General features: G+C 38.0%; 1 protein-coding gene across 2 annotated transcripts; it reads right to left on the bottom strand.

Moving 5' to 3' along the window:
- Positions 1–3,872: 3,872 nt before the first annotated feature.
- Positions 3,873–26,798, bottom strand: tie1 (tyrosine kinase with immunoglobulin-like and EGF-like domains 1). Of its 2 annotated transcripts, XM_055055979.1 has the most exons (24): positions 26,541–26,798; positions 24,180–24,470; positions 23,983–24,093; positions 23,698–23,853; positions 20,897–21,028; positions 20,382–20,528; positions 20,162–20,290; positions 19,657–19,802; positions 18,103–18,247; positions 17,850–18,008; positions 17,247–17,387; positions 13,818–14,120; positions 13,173–13,463; positions 12,627–12,820; positions 12,375–12,521; positions 12,229–12,292; positions 11,596–11,706; positions 8,985–9,175; positions 8,614–8,727; positions 7,881–7,951; positions 7,003–7,043; positions 6,621–6,717; positions 6,386–6,485; positions 3,873–5,682 (listed from the first exon to the last, which is right to left on the bottom strand). In XM_055055979.1, the coding sequence occupies exons 1-24, from the start codon at positions 26,602–26,604 to the stop codon at positions 5,611–5,613; spliced, it is 3,417 nt and encodes a 1,138-aa protein (XP_054911954.1). In that variant the 5' UTR covers positions 26,605–26,798; the 3' UTR covers positions 3,873–5,610. The 2 variants fall into 2 exon arrangements, with proteins under 2 accessions (XP_054911954.1, XP_054911963.1); XM_055055988.1 differs by lacking the exon at positions 13,818–14,120.

The raw sequence follows: 26,798 nt of genomic DNA on the forward strand, positions 1-26,798 counted from the left end.
TTGTGTTGACCAAAAGATTAATAGGTGAATAATGATAGTTAAGTCACTATAATCTTTAGAAGACTTGGGACTTACCATTTCCCGAAATAATGTACTTTACAATGTAAAGCTCAGTACTTTATAAGCTTTCAAATTTTTTGTTCTACAGTTCATGAGACAGTCGTGCCCTCCTGAAAAAACAAATAAAAAATGTACTCAAAAAGAAAACCATGTGTGCTGATTAACCACATCCTGACCTACTGCACAGCAGCAGTACAGCAGGTTTGGTTTTATTTCTCACGTACAGAGGCAGGCCCCAGTTCTTCATCGCCCTGGCAGTTTTAAATAATATTTAAAACTGCCAGGGCGATGAAGCCTCTGGCGATGAAGCCTCTGGTAGAGGCTCCCAGGCCTCTACCAGAGGCCTGGGAGCTTGAGGGTTCTGCGCAGTATCTTGGCTGTGCCAAGGACTGCTGCACATTTCTGGACTGAGATGTCTGATGTTGTTCCTGGGATCTGTTGTAGCCACTGTTCCAGTTTGGGGGTTACTGCCCCGAGGGCCCCGATGACCACAGGCACCACTGTGGTCTTCACCTTCCAGGCCCTCTCCAGTTCTTCCCTGAGGCCCTGGTATTTCTCCAGTTTCTCGTGCTCCTTTTTCCTGATGTTGCAATCACTTGGTATTGCTACATCTACCACAACGGCTTTCCTCTGATGTTTATCCACTACGACAATGTCTGGTTGGTTCGCCATTACCATTTTGTCTGTCTGGATCTGGAAGTCCCACAGGATCTTAGCTCTGGTGTTCTCTACCACCTTTGGGGGTGTTTCCCACTTTGATCTCGGGGTTTCCAGTCCATATTCTGCACAGATGTTTCTGTACACTATGCCTGCCACTTGGTTGTCGTTCCATGTACGCTTTCCCTGCCAGTATCTTGCACCCTGCTGTTATGTGCTGGACTGTCTCAGGGGCCTCCTTGCACAACCTACACCTTGGGTCTTGTCTGGTGTGGTAGATCTGGGCCTCTATTGCTCTGGTGTTTAGGGCCTGTTCCTGGGCGGCCAGGATGAGAGCCTCTGTGCTGTCCTTGAGTCCAGCTTTTTCCAGCCATTGGTAGGATTTACTGATATCAGCCACTTGGGTTATTTGCTGGTGGTACATCCCATGTAGGGGCTTGTCCTCCCATGATGGTATCTCTGGCACCTCAACCTCCGTTCCCTGTTGTCTGAGACATTCACTGAGCACATTGTCTGTTGAGGCTTTGTCCCTGATGTATTTATGGATCTTAGTTGTTTCGTCCTGGACAGTGGTTCTCACACTCACTAGTCCTCTGCCTCCGTCCTTGCGGCTCGTGTACAGTCTCAGGGTGCTGGATTTGGGATGGAACCCTCCATGCATGGTTAGTAGTTTTCTAGTCTTAATATCTGTGGCTTTTATCTCCTCCTTTGGCCAGCTGATTATTCCAGCAGGGTATCTGATTACTGGCAGGGCATAGCTGTTTATCGCACGGAATATATATATATATATATATATATATATATATATATATATATATATATATATATATATATATATATATATAGTATATATGTTTTTTTGACTCACCGAACATCAAAATGTGTCACTTTTGTGGAAGCCATTGAGGACAGAAAGTTAAAAGTGTCCTGAATACATGTTTATGCTCTAATTTTGTTGTTACAGCAAATAAAAAATATCATATTTAAAAACTACAGAAATCAAATATTAACAATGTGTGGATTATAATTAAATATTGAGTTTGTATCAAAGTAAGTCTACTATAGCAGCTGTTACACCGCTCCCTGTTGTTTACATCTATGCTGTAGTTACACAGTTTTTCTGCTTCTTTCAAAATGTCCGATTTTAAATAAGTTGTCATGGAGGGTCATGGAGGTGGGACCCAAACGGTTGAAAGAATAAAGCTCAGATTGATATCAGTTGAAGCTTCAATTTTAGTGCAACAGAACAGACAAACCACACTAACCACATGAACAATGAAATACATTCTTCACGTCTTTTATTGTTCATGAAATAACTTTTACTGCTTAAATAAGAGTAGAAGTGAGAAAACAATATAAGAGAACTTCTAGACTGGCTAACTAGAGTAGAATATTTATGTTGAATGAAAAGCTAACAAAACAATGATTTTTTAACTATAAACACATTATAGTAAACACTATAATATATTTACAGTCTTTTCCCTGGAGGTGAGTATTCAAAAGAATAAGCTTAACGCTCATAGTTTACTTCCTTAATATATCAACAAACCCACATTAAAAGGGAACAAAATTACATTTTGTGTAATTATCGTTTCATTCGATTAAATATTGAAAAGTTAAATGATCAGTTGTATGTTTTTACCTTTGTGCTAATCTGCATGCATTAATTTTGCATGTCACTGCTGCTGACGCATCTGTATTTCCCCACTGAGGAATAAAAACATGTTTCTATTTCAAATTTTCTATTTCTAAAAGGGACTTTCTCACACTAAGCACTGCTGCCTAAAATGAAACGTCTGCGCAGAAAAACAAAATGGCTGGTGAAAGAAAAAAATCAACAGGTTAAGTATCTACCACAAACTGCTTATATCAGATTTTATCTAAGTTTCTGAATAATAGGTGACACTTCCTAAAATGCAAGGGGTTATCTTGACATGTACTGAACATTTTGTGCTAAAGTATGAACTCCATTTGATTAACATAATATAATCAAGTGTAGGCATACTATTTTATTATTTGAAAGAAGTAAGATGGAACCGGAAGATTTTTATAACACATAATTTACAGCTAAATTGCAATCCTTTCTGACAAAACTTTACAGATGATGGATCTGTTGCTGGCATTGATCAACCAAATAATGGCGGCATCACCAAACACACTGGTAGATACAGCATCTACCAATCATGTTGAGGTTGGTACTCCAGAAAGTTTGTCTTTCAGATCTAACAGTGTTCTTTCAAAGTGCTCTGCAAAAGTTGAAAATGTTTTACATGTTGTCACATTACATCCAGAAAGCAGCGCTTCAGTTTTTCCACATTCTGTTATGATACAGACTTGCTCCAAATTCTATTACATTTACTCAAATTTAGTAAAGTAAATGTAATGTCTACATTATTTTCTTACTTAATACCAAATTAAGGCAATGTGAGAAATTGTTTTTGAGTGTTTTGCCAATTTATTAAAACTAGAAAACCAAAAAAGAATAAGTTACATAAGCATCCAAAGCCCTTGCAGAATACTTTGTCGATCCACCACTTGCAGCAAGTATTTCAGAATACCTCAAGTTTAGCTCTCCTCTGTTTATGCAGTTCTTCCCAACCTCCATCAGGTTGAATGGTAGATATCGGTCAGCCATTTTCAGGCCTCTCCAGTGATGTTCAGTTGGCTTCATGTCTGGACTGGGCCACTTCAGGAGATTCTCAGTCAATCTGAATCATTGAGTATCCTGCTGAAAAATTTATTGCTTACATTGTATTTCTTTGGGGGTTTATGTGATAAAACACTGCAAATTATTCTATTAGTCTCTTGGTATAAAATCTTCATAGAGCTCACATCATTGGGGTCAGAAGTTCACCCAAACTCTAACGTAAAATTTTGAATAATGTGAGCTATAAATAAACCTTGGGCCAATGTTTTCCTCGTATGTTAGAAGCTCCTCAGGAAGCTTGGTCACAGAAACCGTGTTTGACAGACAGCTCTGTGCATGTGGTCGGTTTGTGGAGGAAACCCGGTGACAGATCAGCTCAGTGCAGCTGGGCAGATCAGGATTCCTTTTTCTTTTTTCACGTGTCCTGTTGCAGCATTTCTCACACACCATCTAGAAAAGCTGGTCGTCTTGAAAGCAATTGTTTAAGAACCAATATAAATCCATGACATCCATGCTAACATTTTATTACATGTTTTCTAACAGTACAACATTCAAACTGACAACCACTGCTCACACAACACCCTCCATACATAACGACACCCCACTAAACATGAGTAAAAAGCTTAATTGATTCATCTTTGACTGCTTGAGATTAATCACACACACAGAATCACTGGTGGCAAACTTCCTGGCACCTGCTGTTAACACAACATAAACTGACATGTAATTCTCCAGTAACACTCAACCAGCGTCCTGGATTCTCTTTGCTATCATCCTCAACTCACCCCAAGGTTTTCACCAGGGTTTAGACCTTGGGGCTAAGATAAATGTATTTTCTATTTGATGTTAACTGGGTCATACATTTTCTAATCCTGCTGAGAGATTCAGTTATGATCTCTTTTACATTTGTTGGCAGAGCCCTTTACAGTTAACCTTCACCCCAACTAGTTATGTTTCCAGGGCATTTTGTAGAGGAACAGGCCCACATCATCATAGATCCTCCTTTGTACTTGGCCATAAGGTCTTGCTTTCCCAAATTTTGTTTTTCAAAAGCCTCAATTTTAGTCTCGTTTTCAGATTTTTACCTAACATTCCTCCCAAACTATTGGTTGTCATGTAGAATCCAATAGAATCTTTGAAAACTTGATGACTGCAACCCTCTAATTGTCAACTTTGGGATTTTTTAATTGTACTTTTTTATGTTCTGCTTTCTATATCCATCCTGCTCCTTTGTGTGTAGTTTCAACTTTTAAGAATTCCAGTAAGTGTGGCGACATTGATTTTGTAAAAAAAAACAAAAAAAAAAAAAAACACAAACAGCCCCCCACAAAAAAAGCAAACTCTGAAATGTTTTCCTAATAATCCAGATGTTTTTTTTTTATAATTCTGTATGAGTGTGAGAAAACAAAATACAATTTCATAATAAGGCTTTTTACACATATTTACCAGGGTTCCTAAAAGTGTTGAATGTGCTTTATGGTGTGGAGATAATTTTTGATTTCAACACGTCTTCCACATTGTCTAAAAAATACATTGTTCTACAACTCTGCCTAATTTGAATATATGGCTCTAATACTTTTTCAAAATTCTTACAAATGTATCAAAATACAAACAGCGGTACTTATTTTCACAGGGCAGTGATATGCAGTACACAGATAATAACTATGACAAATGGCACATATCATGCTACTGTAAGTGCTACAATGGTATCTGTCACAATTCGCTCTCAAAAAAGTTGAGAACTTCTGTTTGCAGTCCAAACTGTGTCCTTTAAAGTTTTCTCCACAAAAATAGTTCTTCCTCCATGAGTAAAAAAAAATAAAAAATAAAAAATCCAGCAGACACCCCACAGACCCGTTGGTGTTTTAGCAAATCACATAGCTCCACGTTTATAAGTCGCCCCATCAGGGACCAGAGAGAAATATAAAATCAGAAGAAAGAAAGTTACGTCTGTTGATTTTTGCTTTTACATTGAATTGAAAGAGAGGGGTATTTCTTCCAGAAGGCTTTCTAGCAAAAGCATCTTTCCACCGAAGGCTCAGCTGTTCTCCACGTCTCCTCATGCTGTTGGTAACCCAATAAAGTGTCCTGTCACAGTCCTCCATCTATAGCTGGGTGGTTGCGGTGAAGCGTCCAGTCCTCCTGTGTTGCCGTTGACTGGTGGGATGGTGGCAGTAACGTGGCGGCCTGCCGCTCGTCTTCGTCTTGGAGCTACGTGGTGTGCGAGGGTCTGGGGGGGCTGGTAGTCAGGCCTCCTCTGCGGTGGCATCTATCCCAGCGTAGGTGAAGTTCTCAAACAGAGCCATGTTAACGTAGGCCTGGAAGATAGATGAGGTTTGGAATTTCAGAAAAACTGATGGAGAAATATAAAATCTATTTACAGCAGTCAGTTGAAATTAGCAGCTGCACTTCACGTAAATGACCTCATTTCTACCTCTCTCATTGTGACTGTTAATTTGTAATAAAGGGACGTCTGCGTTGAAGAGAAATTGCAGTAACATGATGATTGATGACGCAACACTTTTTGTGATACAGTGCATGGTGAAAGTTTTTATACCCTTTGAACCTTTTCACATTTTGTTAAAACTGTCAAAATGTTACAGATTGAAATCTAAAAATTATTATGTGTTTTTGTAATCAAACATGTCAAAGTTGCTGATTAGAAATACGCCTATTCTTTGACTAGGCCATTTTGATATATGATTAGGCTTTGGCGTGAACCATTTCATGGTAGCTTTGCATGTATATTTAGTGTCGTTGTCCTGCTGAAAGATGAACCTGCAGTTTCTCTTCCAGTCCGGAACTTCTCAATCTGCAAATATTTTTCTTCTAGGATTGTGCTGCATTTAGGTCAGTCCATCTTCTCATTAACTCTGACTAGCTTCCCTCTACCTGCTGAGGAAAAGCATCCCCACAGTATCATGCTTCCACCACCATGCGTCATTCTGTCTCAGGGGCCTCCTTGCAGGGAAAAAGTGAAAACTTAAAGCGGTATGAATGCTATTGTGAATCAAGAATTACCTTCCTGGCTTCCTGCATCCGGCTTAGTTGGACAGAGATTTGTGAGAAGGGTGGTCTCTCATAGGGACGATCCCTCCAGCACTGCCTCATCAGTTCATAACTGGGATGACAAACAATGACAGAACTTCCTAAATAATGTTTGGATAAAAATGCTAATTTTCACAAAACTCCTAACAATTACTAAAATGCAGAGCTGAATAAATCAATTAATTGCCTTTTGGAAGAGGACACTTACACCTCATCATCACAGTTTTTGGGTTTCTCCATCCTGTAGCCCTGTGGCAGTTTTTCATAAAGTTCAGCACATGTCATTCCACAGTATGGTGTACCACCTAATTCACACACAAACAAGAAGCAGAAAATAAACGCAATGTAAAACATGAGACCATGAAATGCACAGCAGAGGTTAAAGTAGACCTATTTTTCAGACAGGTTATTGTGCTAATGGGTAGATTTGGTGAAGATAACTTTTCTTGAAAATATAAAAAGAATTAACAAAAAGCAGAAATAAATACAGAACTTTTCTGGCACTTGCACTAAAAGACCTGTATCTTTGCAGTCTGTACAGAAAAACAATTTGAACTTGCATTTTATTACAATGTTGTAAGCATTCTTACCCAAGCTCACAATTTCCCAAAGTAGAACTCCAAAAGACCATCTGTGAGGAAGAAGGTCAAAAATAGTTGAGATCAAGCAAGTTAGAGAGAACATAAAAGTGTTTTTTTTTTCTTTCCGTTTTTAACTGTCATAAAAGAGCAAATGCACTTTGTTGATGAAATCTGGTGCCCTGCAAACAGAAGCTAGCTCTGCTAATCTACAGATCAAAAACCGTACAACTCCAAAACAATCTTATCTTGCATTCATACAAGTTTTGGCTTTACAAATGCATGAACTAAAAATGCTTGAACTAAAAATGCATGAACTAGAAAACTAGAAATTAAAAGAACTACACGAAGATTTTCATTTTAATCATTTAGCAGTTGAAGTTTCTATTTAAAAATGAAGATGTGTTCGTGTCATTCATTTTCAAAAGCATAAAGCCACAATCTTTTCTAGAGTTGATAAGAAAAACTTTCTGACATGCATAACCACCAGTTTTATATGTCACAAGCTGGTGTGGCTTACAAAATCAGAAAAAATGTTGTTTGTGCTCTGCTGCACTGTTTTCAACTGAAATTTCACTCATTCTTCTTTCACTAATTCTTGATGCTGTTTTGATCTTCATGAGCAAGGTTTTTTTCTTCTTCCTTTTGCTGTCCTGTGCGCTGCTGGCCTGCTTTCTGCTGTATAAACAGGCTCCAGTTGACAACGAGTCAACTGGCAGTCTGTTTCCTAGGCTTCCTGCTTTGTACTTATCAGTTACGTTGCACACTTTTATCAGTGTAACAGTGACGGGGGATGATTTGTTGTTTTCTGAAGAAAGACACATTGTGCTGTGCATAATGAACAATTTTACAACTTTAATGCCATCATTTTGTTCAAATGAGAGACTCACACGTCACTCTTGCTTGTATACACACTGTAATTCAGGGACTCAATTGCCATCCACCGAACAGGCAGTCGACCCTAGAAGCAAGCCAGCAGATTTATGTTAAGTTGGTTAATTTTCACAAAGTAACTGAAATGTCAAATCCTGAACAATATTACACCATCTCTGAATCAGTTTAAACATCTGTTTTCTCAACATGATGCTTTAAGCAATATAAAACAAAGCTTTACAATTACTTCACACGAAGGTAGCTTGCATGTTTACAGACTACTGCCCTCTAGAGGAGAAGCTATAGATCATATTAACAATCTGCAGATTATATGCAGATCATTAACTCGGTCAGAAAATAAAGCTTTTCTATTATGTTGTAAAAGTAAGTTAAGATTTGTTCATGCTGGTGGTTGTGTTCTAAGGTCTGGATCAACATAAAAAATAGTTTGAGGCTACTTTGCCATTCATAATCACTTTTTTAACCCCTCAAATATTCAGATTATGTCATCTCAATCAACCTGACTTCCCCATTGCTCAGGGCAGATTTATTTCCTACCCCATTTTAATTAAACTGTATGTGAGATTAGACTATGTTAATGAATATATACAGGATTATAGTGTGCTAAACTAGCAAAAGATATAAAAAAAAGCAGGACACGACTGGTGTATTTCATCTACTCTGAGATGCTTTCAGCGCCCTCTATTGGATTACTTTGTTGAAAACAAAGAAAAAAACAAAACAACTCACCATAGTTTTCTTGACATACACTTCTTCTCCTCTGGACAAACCAAAATCTGCAATCTTTGCCACTAGGCTGTCCCCTACAAGAACGTTCCTTGCTGCCAAGTCTCTGTGAATGAACTAAAACCAACACAGAGGAGATGAGAAGGGAAGTAGTGATAATTGTAAAATGAGAATGTTTCAGAAAGGGCGAAAATAAACTTTACCTGAAGTGTGAACATAACTTACACAGTCATTACTGAAGGCCCATTGCATAGATTAGTGAAATCTTGTGTGCAAGATTTAATACTTTATGCAGCATCACAACAGCTGTTTTTGAAGTCCAAGGGATAGACTATTCACTATGAGGCATATTAGAATTATTTTTTCTATCTTACCTGCTTGTCACTGAGGTAATGCATGCCAGTTGCCACATCAACAGCAAACTGCAGCAGCTGCTGGGAGGTGAGGGTAGAAGCTGTCCCGTGCTCCTTTGCAAAAGCAGGATCGGTCTCCAACACGCGACTCTTCCTCAGAAAGTCCAGGAGGTTCCCATAGGGAGCGTATTCTATGGCTATGTACAGGTAGCCTGAAAAAAGACACACAGTTCTCGAAAAAGCTTCCTGGCTGGCTTGCCAAATTTTCCACGTAGTTCTGTTACTGTAAAAGTGACGGTCACTATCGCTCCAGCCAACTGTGACACACATACTGTATGCTAGCTGTGAGCCGACATACCATGCACATTCAGGGTTTTAATGATTTATTTGAAGCATTGCTTTTCAAATTGGCCAATAGGATCCAAACAAGAATTAGGTGGTTTAATCTCAATTTAATGTTGATTTTAAAAATCATTAAGGTTCAAGATCAACTTCCCAGTTCGGGTAGCTGAATGCCTTCTATAAATAACTTTCATACTGTACTTAGCTAACAGAATGAAGGTTTAATTATTTAGTGGCGTTGCCACAAATTATGCTTCAAGTTTCCAACTTGATATTTTCAAATAGAAAAAAAATCTAATAACTGTCTAACGTGGTGGTGTCATCCTGTAGTGGTAGTGCATTGGAATAAAGCAGGAGTACAATCTCCAAGTTCTTGTACTTTATGTTAATTCAACTCAGCAGATCAGCATTACTCCCACTGAGGAAGAAGACATACCAACCAGTACCATGATACAGACATTATCTCAATCAATATTTCAAGACCAAGAGCCTTTCAGCATCACATTCAATTAGTTTAAATTATTCATTTGTATTTTTATTCGACAACAATATCCTGCCTGTCTACCTAAAAACCCTGAGTGAGGCCTTGGCAGACTTGGTTGCAGTTGCTCAGAGATCCAACTGGCTACAGATGGTAAGGGACTTGGCCTTGAACAATTTAAACTTGACTCAGACGTAGGCTGGACCTTTTTATAAAATCCTCACTGAACTCAACCAGATGGCTGAATCTCTGTCAACAGATGACAGCTTTCAGCCTTTCCACAGGCTATTAGGCATTTGTAGCTGTTGGAAAGGTTTCATGCTGATTTCACCAGGATCAGTAAGAGTGCCAACACAATTAGTGAGGACCGTATGGGGAAGGAAGGAATAACAGTCTGATGGAGAGCCTGGATAAATATCTCACACAGAATGTCCTGTATTTCCAGCAGAAAAACAACCAGACATATCTGCCACAGAAAAAATTAAAACAAAATATATTAATAATTAAACAAGATTTGAAATCACTAATCTTATCAAAACTTAACAGACTTTGATCTTGCCCCAAGCTTTTCCGTTTGTATGTATGAAGCTCAATGGATTAATCACCATGATAATCATTTAGAATTGTATTGTGAAAGAAAATAATGGCAAAAGTTACCACTTGTAAATTCTATGCAAATAGTTTAATGGCTCCTTATTTATTCCCTCAATTATTAACCTACTTTCTCCACTGCTTCCCCTTGAAAACATATTTAGCTTTCAGAGATTTATTGGTGTAAATATTCACAATAACCTTGTTTCATTGTTTTTTTTGCTCATATTATTCAGTAGATTTGTGGCGTCGATTCTTGAATTTGTCAACCATTTATATCTCAAGGCTAAATTGGATTAGTAATGCTTTTTCTAATGTGCTTACCACTAAATTTCCTCTCTCATATGTCATTAGTCTTTGATCAAACAAAAGTAATCACATTATTTGGGTTGGACTGCTATCATGGCAGGAACTGGCATCTGTTCAGCCTTTGAAAAACAGATAGCAAAGAAATGAGAATAATGGACAAATCCCTTCAAAAGGGCAAAAGGTTTTCATTTTGGATTCCTTCCTTCTGGTGCCTTCACTTCAAAGATGAGAGAAAACAGTTGGGAGGGATGGCCACTTATTCCTCACAATTGAATAAGTTGGGAGGAATAACTTATTCAAATAATTACAGTGAATAATATAATTATTTATAAAAATTGCTCAAACTAATTTTCATGAAAACTACAAAACCTGGATTTTCTTTACGAAAAACAGTTTTTACAAAAATGTTTAGAAATCTTATGTTTTTTTTAGATTTTAATATCAAGCACCTCACAATCATTTCACATTTTATGTTACAACCAAATTTAATGTATCTATCATGCATTGTTTCAATGTAAGATGTTGCCATTGCTATGTTTCAGTATGTAAAATATGAGGTGGAATGATAGGAAATATTAATTTTCTTTCACTTTACAACTTGTATGAAGGCCAAAAAGTTTATATTTTTTACGAGATAGAACTTGCAAACTGGATCACTCAGTTTTTCTTTTCAAATTTGTGGACTTCATAACATTTTTTTTCCAGCATTTTCATGCTCTTTTCATTTAGGATTTTAAATTAGGTGAACAAAGCTTACTTTATTACTTCATAACTTATTGTGGTGAGTTGGGGAAGCAAATAGGTGCACAGGATTTTATTTAGTTGTTGGGACTTTTGGCACGACATCATGAACCATCAACTTCAAAACTGTTCCACACCCAAATGCACCACTAGATGTCGCTCACTCACCTCTGTTTTCACAGGCTCCTATCAGGTTGATAATGTTGGGATGCTGGCCCAATTTACACAACACTTCCAGCTCTCCAGCAAAGTCTCTGTGGTCATTCTCTGAGGCAAACTCTGCAGGCAGAACAGCATGCTTCATATTATTACACAAAACACAGGTCAAACTAATTTTCCAGAATAAATCTCACAGGCATTCACTCGAATCTCAGAAACTTGTCTTTTAAAAATTGTTCAAGCTTTTCTATGAATAGTAGTAGCTTATTCAAAAATATCCAGAACATTATTTAATCATCTTTATGTAAACATTTGTTCTAACCTCTGATCTTCAAGTTATTTGGCAATGAAACATTCTTACATTTCAGCTCTTTTCTTTCTAGATACAATGGACAACTAAGAAAAGAATCAGTTTCACTGTACTTTTAACAATGTATTTTTTTTTTTCGACTTGTAATGCTGTCATGATTAGGTCGAAGGACAAAAATGAGTTTTATAGCAGATAATATCCAAAGAAAAACTTGGGCTTTCAATAACCTAATCAATGTCTAATCAAAACCATTTCAATATCATACTATGTGTCTCATTGCAAGAAAAGTAGAAATACATTTGAGTTGGTTTAAAATGTTGAAAAGTGCTTACCTTTTAGCATCTTGATGGCTGCACTCATTTTGTTGCCATCCTTTTTGATCATGGCTTTAATAACCTGCAATGAAAATATGGTTAGCTTAATTTGATTGCCGTTCATACGTTTATCAAATTAGTAAAAACAAAATAGCCGTCTTAACCTGGCCAAAGTTGCCCTCTCCAATAACATCTTCAAATTTAATGTCCTCCCATTCAAGGATTGGATAGGTGAGCGGTTCTGGCGTGGGCTTGGGTCTTCTTGTTAGGGTCAGGGTTCCTGAGTTAAACTGCAGAATAGTTTCTTCTCCCTACCATAAATGTTTGCAAATAAATAAATGTGAATGTTTTGTTTCACAAGCAGTCTTGAAAAGCATTTTTATATTCTTCCAAAGTTAATACTAGCACACCCTCACCGATCCAGACTGATAGGTAAATGTGCGCCGACGATTGAGCAGCATCTTCCTGATATAGAAGAGAGCCAGCAGGGCGAGCAGTATGGTCACACAGGTCACTGTTACTGAGCCCACAACTGCCACCAGGAGCTGATTACCGTCCCCGGTGGGCTTTCGAGAAACACCTTGGGTGGTTGGTGCTAAAATCTGTGAGTCTGTTTTCATAGAAAAGACAAAGTACAAAGAATAAAAATGAGAAGAGAGGCAGGGATTGTTTCTATCCAAGGAAGCAGCAGATGTAGTTTTAGTAGTCATCTTAAGGACTTCTGTTCCAATTGCCAATTTTATCAAAACGAACATAAAAACTACTTCAAAAGAAGCAATAAAGTCTTTATATCCTTCTTATCATAATTGAGAAAGCAAACCAAGGACATCGGGATTTGTAGTGTTGTGAGTGTGTTTAGCTTAAACAATGTTAAAGTCACGCAATGACTTCAAAGAATTTTTACATCCAACTACGATCTTAATCCAGAAACACTTCAACATAGAGAACAAGCTCCTTCTCACCATCTCCGTGCGTCTTCTCCTGAACAACTGTACTCCACTCTCCAGGCACTTTGGAGCAAGCTCTTACTCTGAACTGGTAGAGGGTGCTGCTGTTGAGCGCCGTCACGTCTTTTGTGGTCTTGTTTCTGTCATTGATGTCCAGCCAGTGATGAGGGCTGCCCTGGCCAACTGGCTGGTACTCTATGACGTATTTAATTATGCCTCCGTTTGGATTCTCAGGCGGCTGCCACCTCACCTGGACGGCCGATGTGGAAAGGGCCTGGGCCTGCACGCTGCGGGGAGGTGAAGGGCCTGCAGTACAAACACAGTTACTTTTAGCTATTTTAGAACAAGTTTTGCAACAACAAAAAAGCTGCAATAAGATTATTATTATTATGTTTTTTTTTCATTGAGTTTGTGTTTTCTGTTTTTTTGTTTTATGTGTTTTTTGCGACTCCCGGTAGCTTTGATATGTTATTTGAGACACCAACATTTTTGTGTCCGAAAATTATTTAAATTGAGTAAAAGAACATAAGTTGGGTATTGTAGCTCCTGTTTGTCTTGTAAGGTCTCTAAACATCTGTACATAACTATTTGCAGATCTCATTTATCTTTCCACAACCATAAAAAAATGAGCAATAAAAGACACCAGAGGTTTCTATTTACCCTGGCTGTTGATGCGGAAGAGGAAAGGTTTGGAGGCTGGCCCCTGGCTGCCACAGTTGATGAGTCGCACCACCACACTGTAGTCATGATGATACTTCAGGTTGTGAAACTCGGTAGAGAGCACATTGAGCAGGGTGGTCTTCTCCAAAAGTTTTTCATTGGACGGTGGGGGTTCAAAGAGCTGCACTAAAAATCCAGTTGCTGTGCCAGGAGTGATGTCACTGTCTGTAGGTAGTCGCCACCACACTTTAGCATTATGGCCGTCTACTGTCCTATTTTCGATCTCAGGCTGAACTGTGGGTTCTGCAGCAAACAAGTAGAAACAGTAAGTTAGTCTAATTACACTTAAAACCAGAAGTTTATATGTACTACATAAAGTTTTATTTCTTACTATCTGACTTTGAATCAGTCCAAAATTATTTTGATTAGTTTCGTAAGAATTACCAAATTCATTTCTACTTGCTAAATGCCACAATCATAAGAAAAGTACTATGTGAGAATTTTTTATGAAGTTTTAATACATAATGATTACTGTCTTTTCAAACTAAGAGAGTCATCTGTAAAGCCCATTTGACAATATTATGGCTTTGGAAACTTCTGATGGGTTATCGGACACATTGAGATCGATTCTTTGTCCACAATGTGCAGAATAAAATTGAAGATGCTGGCTGCAGCTGTTAAGAAAGTGTCATTAAGACATTAAGACAGTGAAACATATCCTGTACCACCATGGGCTAAACAGTCACGCTGCAAGAAGGAAGCAATTAATCCAAAAGAAACAGACTGCAGGTTTACTAACACATACAAAGACTTTCATTTTTGGAAGCATGTTCTCTGCATCTGATTCAACTAAACAATTGCACTGTTTGGCCATAATGGCCATCATTACATTTCGTGAAAAAATTGGGTCGCTTGTAATTCTTGAGAACACCATCCCGGCCATAAAATATGGAGTCAGTAGCATCAAGCTGTGGCGCGTTTTAGCTGCAGAAGGAACTGATACACTTCGTAAAATGAATGGCATTATGAGGAAAGAACATTATGTGGAAATATTGAAGCAACATCTAAACACATCTGCCAGAAAGTTAAAGCTGGGGTGCAAATGACTGTTCCAAATGGATAATGACGCAAAGCACGCAGCCAAAGTTGTTACAAAGTGGCTTAAGGACAACAAAGTCAATGTCTTGGCATGGGTGTCACAAAGCCCTGATCTCAAGCCAATGGAAAATGTAATGGGGGATCAGAAAAAGCATAAAAAACTGGGACAGCAAAGGTTAGCACTGTAAGTTCATATAGGAAAGCCTTAACTTTGAGGGTCTTCTCCATTTTACCTCTCATTTCTTAAAACACAAGATTTGAAGCATATCCACATGGACTAAAGAACAAATAGACTTTTCCATATTTCAGGTAGACAGGTCATTCAGTGGTCTTGCTGTTTTTTGAGTTATAATAGTGAAGTCCCCTTGGCATTTTTTGTGTTGGCTTATGATTTTGTCACTCACAGTTAACCCCGTTTTTGTTTTCTGATCTCTGTGTTTAGTTTTTGTTAAGTAATTTGCACCAGTTAACTTTTCTAATTTGTCTTATCCTTTTGATTCCCTCTCATTTGCTACCATTCTGTTAATTAATTAGTAATTAGACTTACTTGGTCCTCAATCTCCCAAGAGTTTCAGTCGCTCCTGGTACACACTGTGTCTAAATGCCTGCTGTGTTTCCTTCGGTCCACATGTCTCCATGCAAGTTATTTCAACTCATGTTGCCTGATTTGACTTCACTCCTTCTCCCAACTTTTGGTTATTTGGTTGATGTCATTTTTAAGTTTCTTTATAATTACATGTTTTAGTTTCCATCTCCTTTGGCTGTTTGCCTATCTCAGTCTTGTATTTGGTTTCATCACTGGAACAAATCTTGATGAAAAAAGGTCAGACCTGAACATGGACCTCAAAGGTGAACTTATAAAGGTTTTGCAACATGTGATAATATAGTAAAGCAGCGGCTCATCTTTCTAGGGTTGAAGATGTGCCTTTGAAAAGGATAATATTGCCCCCACCGAGTAACTGCATTGTTTCATGTCCATGTACCTTTCCTGTGTTCAATCTTTAACTGCCACTGCTGTCTGAACACTGCAGCATGTGCTGCACTTCCTTTCTGCTGCAGTTTCAAGCATGACACCACAGACACAACCAAAAACGTCATTGTGAAACTTTGTCAGAAACCAAGAGTTTGCTAGATGCTTCACTGTAAGTCTTCAAGGGATCAGTGACAGTTTATCGTTCGTTTCTAGCAACCTTCAAACGCACAGCCAAGAGCATTAGCATTTAGCATCCTACGGACTCCTCATCGTCACCATCATGGATTCATCATCACAAACATACCTCCACCAGTCTTTGTTCCTGTGCCCTTGAAGGAAGTTGTGGATGAGTCACATCCACTACAGTATGTTTCAGTGTTCTTGGAAATAATTTTGCTTCTGCCAAAGACTCTTTAAGCGATTTAAGTGTGAACCCAGATAAGACTTTTTCTAAGCTTTGGGCGCTAGTTCACTTATTTAAATGGCCCACAAGTTATCCTCCAGACCTACCTTTCTGTCCTATGGCTGTTTTCTGCTCAAACCGCTGTAGCTGTAGAAGGCTCACCGTTTACTTCCACAGCTACTTGGCCTCCATTTCTAATCCTCTCTGCCAGATCCTTCAGCTTCCAGGCCAGCTACTATTTCTGTCATTTCTTGCAATGGCCTCCAAACCACCCTCCAGAGCTTCATCGTTGGACCGTTTAGCTCCCCACCTGAACTCACAGCATTGTTGGGCCAGCCTCCATGCCCCCCACCTGAATTATCTGCCTCATTTGCCCTTGTGAACTCTTGATTTTTTTCTCTTTTTTGTTGCTCTGTTCTTTGCTTCCAGTTAGTTTTATTTGGACCCTTTTCAATGCATCAAGAGAGGTCCGTGGGAGTGGTTGTACTATGCGTGATGTTGAGATTTATGCTAGGTTTTGTCAACTTTGGTTTCACATTTGGATAATATCTGTCCAACGAGAATAATTACTTTCTCTTAAGCAGATGTTTTGAGTTACGTTTTATAATGTCCATTCATATAGCATAAGAATGTGATTAACTCTTGTGCAATTAAAGTGTAACTGTAATGAAATGTAGTGAAGTGAATCTTATTATTCTTTCTCTACTATTGTGTCCCCCAGTTTCTTTTTTCAATGTCGTTCTTGCATGAACATACTAAGACAGTTGTTCCATTTGTTATAATTGTAATCACAATACTAACTCATGTTTAATTAAATGATGTCTTTATTTTCTGATTGTTTTCCCTGTCCAGAATATGCCTGATTGTGCTGTGGTATTTTTTTCAGATCAGTAAGCTTGTGTTTTGAACGTGTGTGGCTGTCTGAACTGACAATTCAGTTATACATTGGTCTCACCAGGGCAGTCTGTCTCCATGACAGCTTCTGGTCCAGATTCTCCTTCTCCTCCCTCCCCAGGTCGACTCAGCTGGACGCGTACGCGATACCTTGTTGAAGGCTCCAGATTCATCAAAGTGATGGGCTCCTTGTCACTATAAACTGAAACAAAACGAAGAGTTGAGAAGATTACCAAACATTTCAATTGTGGTTGTGATGTTTAATTCAAAGTTTGGCAGTCCAGGTCCTTAATGGTATTCTGCTACTTCTAGATACACCTTAGGGTGTATGATGTAAATATGTCTAATCAGATACATTTTAGTTTAAGCAGGAAAGAATGTGGGTATTGGACCCTCTCATGACCATCTGTTCAGAGATTATTATAAAGAGTATTCTATGTACGTTTCTCACAAATAGTTTTGTGAGCAGTCTCTGTGTTTATGATTAATTCTGTTTAATTTGTTTTAAAGTCCCTGTTTCTTTTATCTGAACAAGCTTTGTTGCTTTGGCTAACATGTTACAACATTTGAGACTCCAAAGTTTACAACTGCTAAGGGTGGAAAATTGCTTAAACATAAAAATCATAAAAGCAATTGTACTGGCTTTGTGTTTTTCTCAGCCTACCTATAATTGAGGACCAAAAGTCTCTGTTCTCCACAGGCTTGTACAGAAGTTTGGTTGAGATTATGGGGCCATCGCCTTTGTGTGACTCTACTGGCATCACCAGCAGCTGCTTACTCCTTTTTTCAAGTAGCTTTGGAGCTGTAGTTGGCACTGGGGGCACTGTGTAGAAAAATGAGATGATTCACCAACAAATGTGACAAAATGTTCCCGTTGTACACACATGAAAGCACTGCTCATAAGTAACTGCTCAAACCTTTAATAGTAACGTTGAACTTGCGAGAATCCCGGCCTCCATTGGTGGACACCCGGCACTCCCACAATCCCCCTTGTTTGGCGCTCAGTGGAGGGATCTCAAACAAGGCTGTGCTCCGATTCGACTCTTGTATTGTCTTAAAGGCCTAAGTGAAAAAGATGGAAAATGGCTAAGCAATACAGGATGAAAGCCACATGTTCATTTCCTGTGCCCACTTCTGTTCCTGCTTGACTTTTCCTCAAGAATGTCCTCCCAAGAAAAACATTCTTTGTTCCTGTGGGAAATGCTGGCACAACTATTCATCAGATTGTTTCATTATTTTTAAGGAAACAGAGCAGTAACAACAACATAGTCTGAACATATCACATCAAGGCAATGCATGGTGACTGCTGCAATGTAGAGTGATACAGCCTTATCTGGTCAAACCATTGTTGTGTTGACTTCCTCAAAATGTGACCCAGCTTTGAAAGCATCAGCCAAGGCATAGTTCAAGTACATTTCCCCCCTCAACTTCCACATTTCTGAAACTTTAGTCCCTATATCTTATAGCTCTTGGGGTCTTTCTGCCTTTTTATGAACATTTCTTCTCATCCATTACTGTCATTTCACATGTTTCTTTGCCTTTTTTCTGTTTTCAAAATGCTAATCAAATGATGAATTGAATTATCTGATACAAAGCAATACTACAGGGGAATGGGATGAGACTTGAAAACAAATTTGCACTACTAGGAAAAGTGATTTCAATCTGTGACAGAGAAGAGAGCAGAGTTTTCCTGAAACATTTTGTAGCAGCAGGATTATTAAGCAAGACAAAATCTTAACATCATATGAAAGAATAACACAAGAATAACTGAGGGGGGGGGGCAGTGGCTATGTGGGGGCAGTGGCTATGTGGCACACCACAATCAGCAGCCAGACCATGAAGACTAACTGGCAGTCTTTGAGGAAGCGTAATGTTTTTTCAAGTCAAAATATGCATTACAAAACAAACAAACAAACAAACAAAAAAACAGTACAAATATTCTCACATCCACAGAGTGTATAAAAACATAGGGGGACCATGTCACCTGCTCACACCTGTCACCTGTGTGCATTAGAGTAACACTGGTAGTTAGAATTGGATATCTTGTGAGATCTACCTACATGCTGGCTGAACTTCAGTATTTTTCTTTTTTAATTTATCACCATAAACCATTCACCGTTACAGGAAACCACAAGTAGACAAGACTCACCACAGAGCCCTTTTAAATCCCTGGGTAAAGTGCCAGTCTGCTAGCTCTCCAAGGTAGTTTCCTGATCAGAATATACATGAATTTCTATAGCAACTAAACATTTATGATGTTTCCTTCATTACATTACTTTGTGTTGGCCTATTACTTAAAATCCCCAGAAATACGTTGATGTTTGTGATTTAACATGAAAAAACGTGAAAGAAAAAATGACCATGTATTGGATACATTTGCCTTTTAAATAATTGATATGCTTTATTTTCATGTTTATTTTAGCTTGGCCTTCAATATGTCATCCTCCCAAGAATGCTTCTGGTCGACTGACCTTCAGCACAGTGTTGTCCAGCTTTCGAAGCTCAAAGCTGTTGTGGCTGGGAAGGGGGTTGCCTGTAGCAGAGCATTTGACCTTGGGACTGGAATTCAGATTACATTCCAGGTCACAATCCAAATCCAAAATTTGAGGAGCCCGTTCTGGAAAAGAATGGAAAATATTTGGATTAATGGATTATAGGTGATATTAAAAAAAAGCAGTTTTATCTATAAGAATATTTTGAAAGTTTTGATTTTGAATCATGGTAAAAAAAATACAGTTTTATCAGTTTGGTATTTGGTTAAATGTGGTGTATTTATCACTACATAAAAGCTGTTTAGCCTTTTAAAGTTTCAGCTTTCAAATGTTTGGTGAGCAATACTTAGTCTTTAACAGCTTCTACATCTTTCAAAAATTGTGTAAGACTGATATTTTCTTTTTGTAGACTTAAATCAGAATAGTGGGGCTTTTATTTTTTTATTTTTACATAAAGGGTTAATATGTCTGTTATGATGCTCACCAGACTTCTCGCAGTTCTGTCCTCTCCATCCTGTGGGACACTGACATCCACTGAAACGGTTGCAAACTCCTTCATTCTGGCATTTGCAGCTTAACCGGCAGTCTGGCCCATATGTGTCATTAACACAAGCTGAAAAAAAAGACAAACCAAACACCATAGAAAATGAGGATAGTTGAATTCAACGCTAATATGGCTACAAACAATGTTAGGTTTTACACACCTTTTTCACACAGCCTCCCAAACCAGCCGCTGGCACAGGAACAGCCATAAGGATCTGGGAGGCAAAAGCGAATCTCTTTGCAGTTGCTGTTGTGGTTGGTTCTGCAGGACTCCTGGCAGTTTCTCCCAAACATTCCTGCCCTGCAGGCTGCTCCCCATCGGTGGAAGGTAAAAATCACAAATGTATTTATTTGTATTCCTAGAAATGTGCTGTCTTTCAAACTGAATTGCAAAACACCCTGACTGTAACCAATCTGTCAGCGTCACCAGACAGAAAAGCTGCTGAAACATCTTTTCAGTTATTTATGTTTCGTCACACAATAGTCAATGACGTTATAGTGAAAGCAGTCCAAATGTTATAGATCATAACATTTACATAGACCAGTTGGTTAGATAGCGTACATTTAAAAAATACAGATGACCTTTTCTGTATATTTCTAAGAGACATACAGACAGATAGATAATCAACTTTTATGGATATTATTCTTCAGTATTTTGTGTCAGTGTAGTACAAACCTGTTTCACAGCGTGTCCCCATAAATCCAGGAGGGCAGACACAATCCCCATCTAAATCATGACAAACTCCTCCGTTAAGGCAGTCTGGGCAGTCTTTGTCGCAGTTATGACCCCACTTTTTACTGGGGCAGTCTGCAGAAATAAAAACAACAGAACAGATAAGAAACCTTGTTGAGAGCTTCTCTATAGCTCCGAAACAATCCTCTCAAACAGCCAACATGCAGAAATGTTTGCTATATATTCAGGCCTGAATTTTATTTGTCATAAGTTTTGATCAAACTGCCTCAAAAGGCTTAAATTAGAAACATTTTCATAATCGATCTTTTGTCTTCACTGTCATTTATCTTAAAGCGTTTTCCTCTTTTTCATGTAGAGCCTTTTGACTCACATTATGTATGAAAGATACATAAATCAGCTTGCTTATATTTTGTCCACTTTATAAAAAATATAGAACAAATAGAAGTAGAACAAACACAAAATCATAAATCTTAAGCTGACTATGAGCAATTCTCCAAACCATCTGAGTTCCAGATAACTTTGAATATTCAAAAATTCCAGTGTTGATTAAAAAAAAGAGACTGAACATCAAATAATGAAAATTATCCAACAAGAACAGTCAGGCAACAAGTTGTAAGTTGTAAGAAAGTTTTATACAAGGAAGAATTTTAAGAATGAAGCAGAAAATAGCAAGGACATAAGCCAGGAGGCAACTGATGAATGTTTTATGAATATCCAACCGCATAAGTTTTTTTTAGAGCAACATGTTCTGCTTTTTATGTTTCGTACATTTGACAGGGGTGAGAAACAGATTCATATCTCCATCTGAATGTCAGCAAAAAGGCAAAAAACATCCAGAGAACACATTTGGATTTACAAATCACAGGCATCACCTGTTTTCTTTCCACAACAGACACAAATCAGATTGTCAGGGTTTTGCTTTGCAGCTCTCTATGAGTGTGTGAGCTCAACTGAAACAGTACTAGTTGGAGAATCCACAACAGCTTTTATGAAGCTATGAGAAACAATGTGAAACATGAAAATCTCTCACACTGGAATGGAATCTCATCTGGTACTGTGGTAGTATTATGGTTTGGGCCGGCTCCAACATCTGGACCGAGAAAGCTTTCCACAATTAATGAAGTAATTCTGGATTAACACAGTAAACTTTGAAGAAAACCACTAATGTGTGATAGAGTTAGACAATAAGAGCACAGTGGTTTTAGAAAATGCCATGCCTATTTATTTTCCAAGGGAAAATATTTTTTTTCCAATATAAGGTTTTTCAAATATATAGAGTAAAGAACCTATTTAAGAAAACCAAAAAGTTATTGCACAGTTAAGTCTGATTCATATAGAGCAATGGTCAAAAATGAATTCAAGCTGTTGGAGTGATCAACAGAAGCTGGAAGTAGTTTGTTGCAGTTGTTGCAGCACATGGGCTCCATGCAAGATAGAGAAACTGACGGTTAGTGCAATTCTACCCCTCTTAAATAAAAAATTTCCACTTTCAAAGAGCCTTTTTCGCCTCATGCTGAACAATGTTTTAAAATGTGCTTTTTATTCACCTATTTCATCACACACACTGACATAGTGCAGTTCATTTATATGTAATGCTTTTCATCAGAGTTTAGTGTGCTTTGGCACACTTTATCACACTGCAGCAACACAATTAGAGAACCATGGCTCTGTAAAGTGTAAAGAATGGAACACAATGCTTTTAAGACAACTGCAAAACATTGAAAAAGAAATAAAATTGAACAGAGTGACTTTTATTAGAATTCAGCTCCCCAGAGTCAATCTTTTATAGAATCACATTTTGATGCAGATACAGCAGCAGCAAGTTTTAGTATGTTTCTAACACCTTTGCCTTTCTAGTCTTTATCTTACTGTCCCCGCTTGTCTGTATTTTTTCTTCTAAAATCATTTTTCTCCAAAGATTGACACACATGTAGCTCCATGCATGTTTCTACTCTCCCTAGAGCATAATGCTGCACCACCATGTTTCACTATCGGGCTGATGTTTGCTGGCTTTTCACTCCACATAGCATTCATCAGATACTGTCGGTCAGAAACCAGCGAAGCATCTTCCACTATCGTCGCCTGCATAGGATGTAACAAACTGCAAACATTGGGGCTTCTTGTGACTTTCTAGAAACAATGGCTATTTTCATGAAGCTCTTCCGCAACAACCAGATTTGTGAAGCATATGCCTTATAGCTGTTCTTTTTTAGAAATGATCCCACCTGAGCTTTGGAACCGTCTAGCTCCTCCACAGTTACTAGGGTCTGTCAACCACAGTTATGCCTTGGTAGGTTTCCATTTTCTGTTCATTGACTGAACTCTGACATGTTGTTTTATAACCTAACTTTCTTTCAATTGTACCGCAATTTTTCCTATGTGATTCTTCATCATGCTTGTTTTCTGACTTTTCCCCTCAATGCTATCACAAAACAGCTGTATCCATGCAGGAATTAAATTACACATGGATGTAATTTACACATGGACGTAATTTAATCCATGCAGGAATTAAATTACACATGGATGTAATTTAATTCCTGAAGGGAAATGCACTATTTTTTGTTAACACAAAAAGATAAAGACCCAATAAATGCTTGACTTTGGGGATGTAATGTGAAAAAAAGATGAGACAGTTCAATTTTACTTTTGCAATGCACAACATCAACAATATATATACACAACACTGCTTGCCCCACCACATATGCATGCAAGCAGTCTCACATCTTCACCCAGATATGCTCCTTCAACATAGCAACTGGTGGAGTATGTTAGATTTTACAAACCTCTAACGATAAGTCTCATCCAGGCTCCATGGAGGGGGCTGTCCGCAATATAGCTGGCACTGTAGATACCTTGATTGGCCAAAGTTGCATTCTCCACTGTCAGCTTAGCAGTGCTGTTAGTCACTTCAATCCAGTGTGTAATATAATAGAAGTTTCCTTTGAAAACATGAAAAACAAAGTACACTGTAGAGTTTAGTTTCTGTTTTCACTTTCTTCATTATATGTGTGCGAGTATTTTGTCTGGATGGTCTTTCAATGCGTTTTGAATTTCGGTGCTTCCCTTACCGTTAAATTTCCAGGTCACGTCCCTCCGTTCAGGGCCCAGCATCTCCATGCTGAGATGTGCGGTCTCTCCTTTGTTCACAGTCATTGTAAGGTACTTTGGAATAAAAGTAGCTGGGAACGCAAAGACCACCAATGATTTTTCCAGCAAGATGAATGAACTCATACTTCAAATCTGGTTGTCTAGAAGCTGAACATACCTCCAATAAAGTTGTTTATCATTGTGAGCTTAAGTGGTGACTCCTCCGGGGTCTCACAATAGAAAATTCCAATATTCTCAATTTCAGGGAAATCCCTTGCCACAACAATTCTGTGAGAGTCCTGCTGCACTTTAAAACTAGCTGGTCTTAGTAATTTGAAGATACTGTTATCTCTCCTGATATTCAACCTGACCTCCGCAGGACTGTGCTCACCATTGATACAGGAGATGGTGAAGTGACTGACGCTGGTGACCTTTGCTGGTGAGGTCATCGTCAAGTCCATCACTGCACCTGCATGACAGGACAACACATAATAGTTCCTGTATGCTAAGTTGTTTGCTTTCAAGTCCAGAGTACACATATTTTACATTGAGATTTATAACTGGATGGGTATTTTAATTCCAGATGAAAAGAAAATACACCCCACATCAGGTCTAGAGTTTAAACAGTAAAATAATATACCACTAGTAATCCATTGCAATTATTTACTAAACAAAGATGAGGTCAGAATGGGAAACTACCCCTCCAAACTGTGAGATAGTAATTTCCTTAAACCACAATTGTATAAACGAACATTTCAGGCAATATTCTGCTGTTAAATAATTACTTACATACATGTATACATATCCACATGCAGTAATTCCCTGGTCACGTAAAATGCATGTATCACAAAATGTTAAACTAATTGGATCTCAAACAGTACAATTTAAACTGATGGTTCTTTTGCAGCATGTAGTGGTACCTAAAAACATTTTGACACAATACAAAGGAAACAGAAACAGATTAACTGTGATGTATAATTAATTAATAACGGATACATAAGCTGTTTCCATAGTTGGTCATTTTATCTGAAACTACTTATCAATAGAGACCAACATATATATATCCAGAATTTTCGGTTCACACCAAGCTTTAGCTAAATTGACATATTCTAGTTAGCTTCAAACAACAGAGTTTCTAACTGAAAACCTCAGTGACTATGCTAGCTACCGTTAGCAACACAAGCCAATGTTTTTTTTTCTCTGTGATCTCAAACAGAAAGTGTGCAGTTTTCTGTGAATTAGTTAATAGGACAAACATTCAGAAGTGCAAATTACATATGCAAGGCCACCATGATGGATTGATTATAGTAAGAGATCTTACTGGTGCACTGAAAAAAGTTGATACAACTGAAATAAATTGCTTCCATAAGTAACAAGTAATAGAATTAAAGAGAAAAACTATTTATAGCATGTCCTAAGTTGTAATGTTAAGCAAACTTAATAAATTGACATCAGTAAACTTAATTTAATTAGATGTTGTCATCTAATTAAATTAGACAATTTGTTTTGTTGGAACAAACTTTTTCTTTTTCCCAGTGTACCATTTCAAAATGAAAAACTGACATTTTAACTTCTGCAGAAAAATATAATATACAACTGGATTCTTTAATAAATTTGAAGTGCCAATTGAAAACAATAGTTGTTTTGTTTCTATTTTTGTTTTCAAACAATAACTTTAGGTCTTGTTGTTTTTCTGGCTTACAACATTTTTCAAGAGGGACATTTTGCCCTCTTATTTTCAAAGTCCCTCTTGAAAATGAGATCCAGATCTCAATGGGGTTTACCTGGTTAAATAAAGAAAATAAAATGATAAAGAAAATCAGTGTTGGACAGCTTATTGTATTACAAATTTTATGAGAACAGGTTGATTCCTCTGCAGTTCATTAGCCAAACATTTCTGCACTCAGATTTATCCACATTTATTTTCTCCTCTTTGAGTCACAAACATTCTTCATATGTGATCACATTATTCCAATCCTCAAACTAAGAGCAAAATGTGGCTTCAGAAGTATTGCACGAGTTGTTTCTTTGGTATTCTGAGATGTTCTCACGAAACAATAAACTCAATCTCAAAACACAACTGATTAAAGCTTCGTGACCCAAAAATCTCAGGAAACGGTCCCACGTTTAGGATCATTTGGACTTACAACCTCAAAAAGGTTTCATAAAAACATAAATAAAACACTCAAATATGAAGATTTTTAGATTGATTATGAGAACAGTTAACATGAGGCATAAAGCTATCTGTTAAGTCTTGCCAAACACATTAAAGGTCAACATCCCTTCTCCCTGCATGTGAAGCCACAGAGTCCACAGAACAATGGGAGGAAACCTGGATGAGCTTCGTTTCCCCCTGAGGGTTTAACTCTATCATGCCAAAGTTTATGATACTATATCAAATTATTCTAACTGTAAATTCACTTAAGTCATAAATTGTTAGCTGAAAGCGACACATGGTCAATATCATGGTTTTTCTTAAATACAGTTACACATTTTCTGAGTTTATCTGCTGCCAGATCTTTAATGAACTGCCACTCACCTGATAAGTCACAGAAGGAGAATACCAACACCCACAAGAGCGCCATGGTTGGTGTAATCCTCATTGGAAAAATAAAACACGTTTTTCTCGAAATCACTTGCCAGCCGAACTTTTGGAACTCCAACCCTACAGCGGCGCCGCAGCGAGACGGCGACGCGTGTTTTTACGCATAGCGCGTTCCGGAGCTCGCGGTCAGGTGAGAAAACATAAATCTCTTCAGTAATAAAGCAGTTGTCAGAGAAGGTATATCAATGCTGT

This window comes from Poeciliopsis prolifica, unplaced genomic scaffold (genome assembly GCF_027474105.1).
Source record: "Poeciliopsis prolifica strain line A6 unplaced genomic scaffold, Auburn_PproV2 SCAFFOLD002, whole genome shotgun sequence".
Taxonomy (NCBI): domain Eukaryota; kingdom Metazoa; phylum Chordata; class Actinopteri; order Cyprinodontiformes; family Poeciliidae; genus Poeciliopsis; species Poeciliopsis prolifica.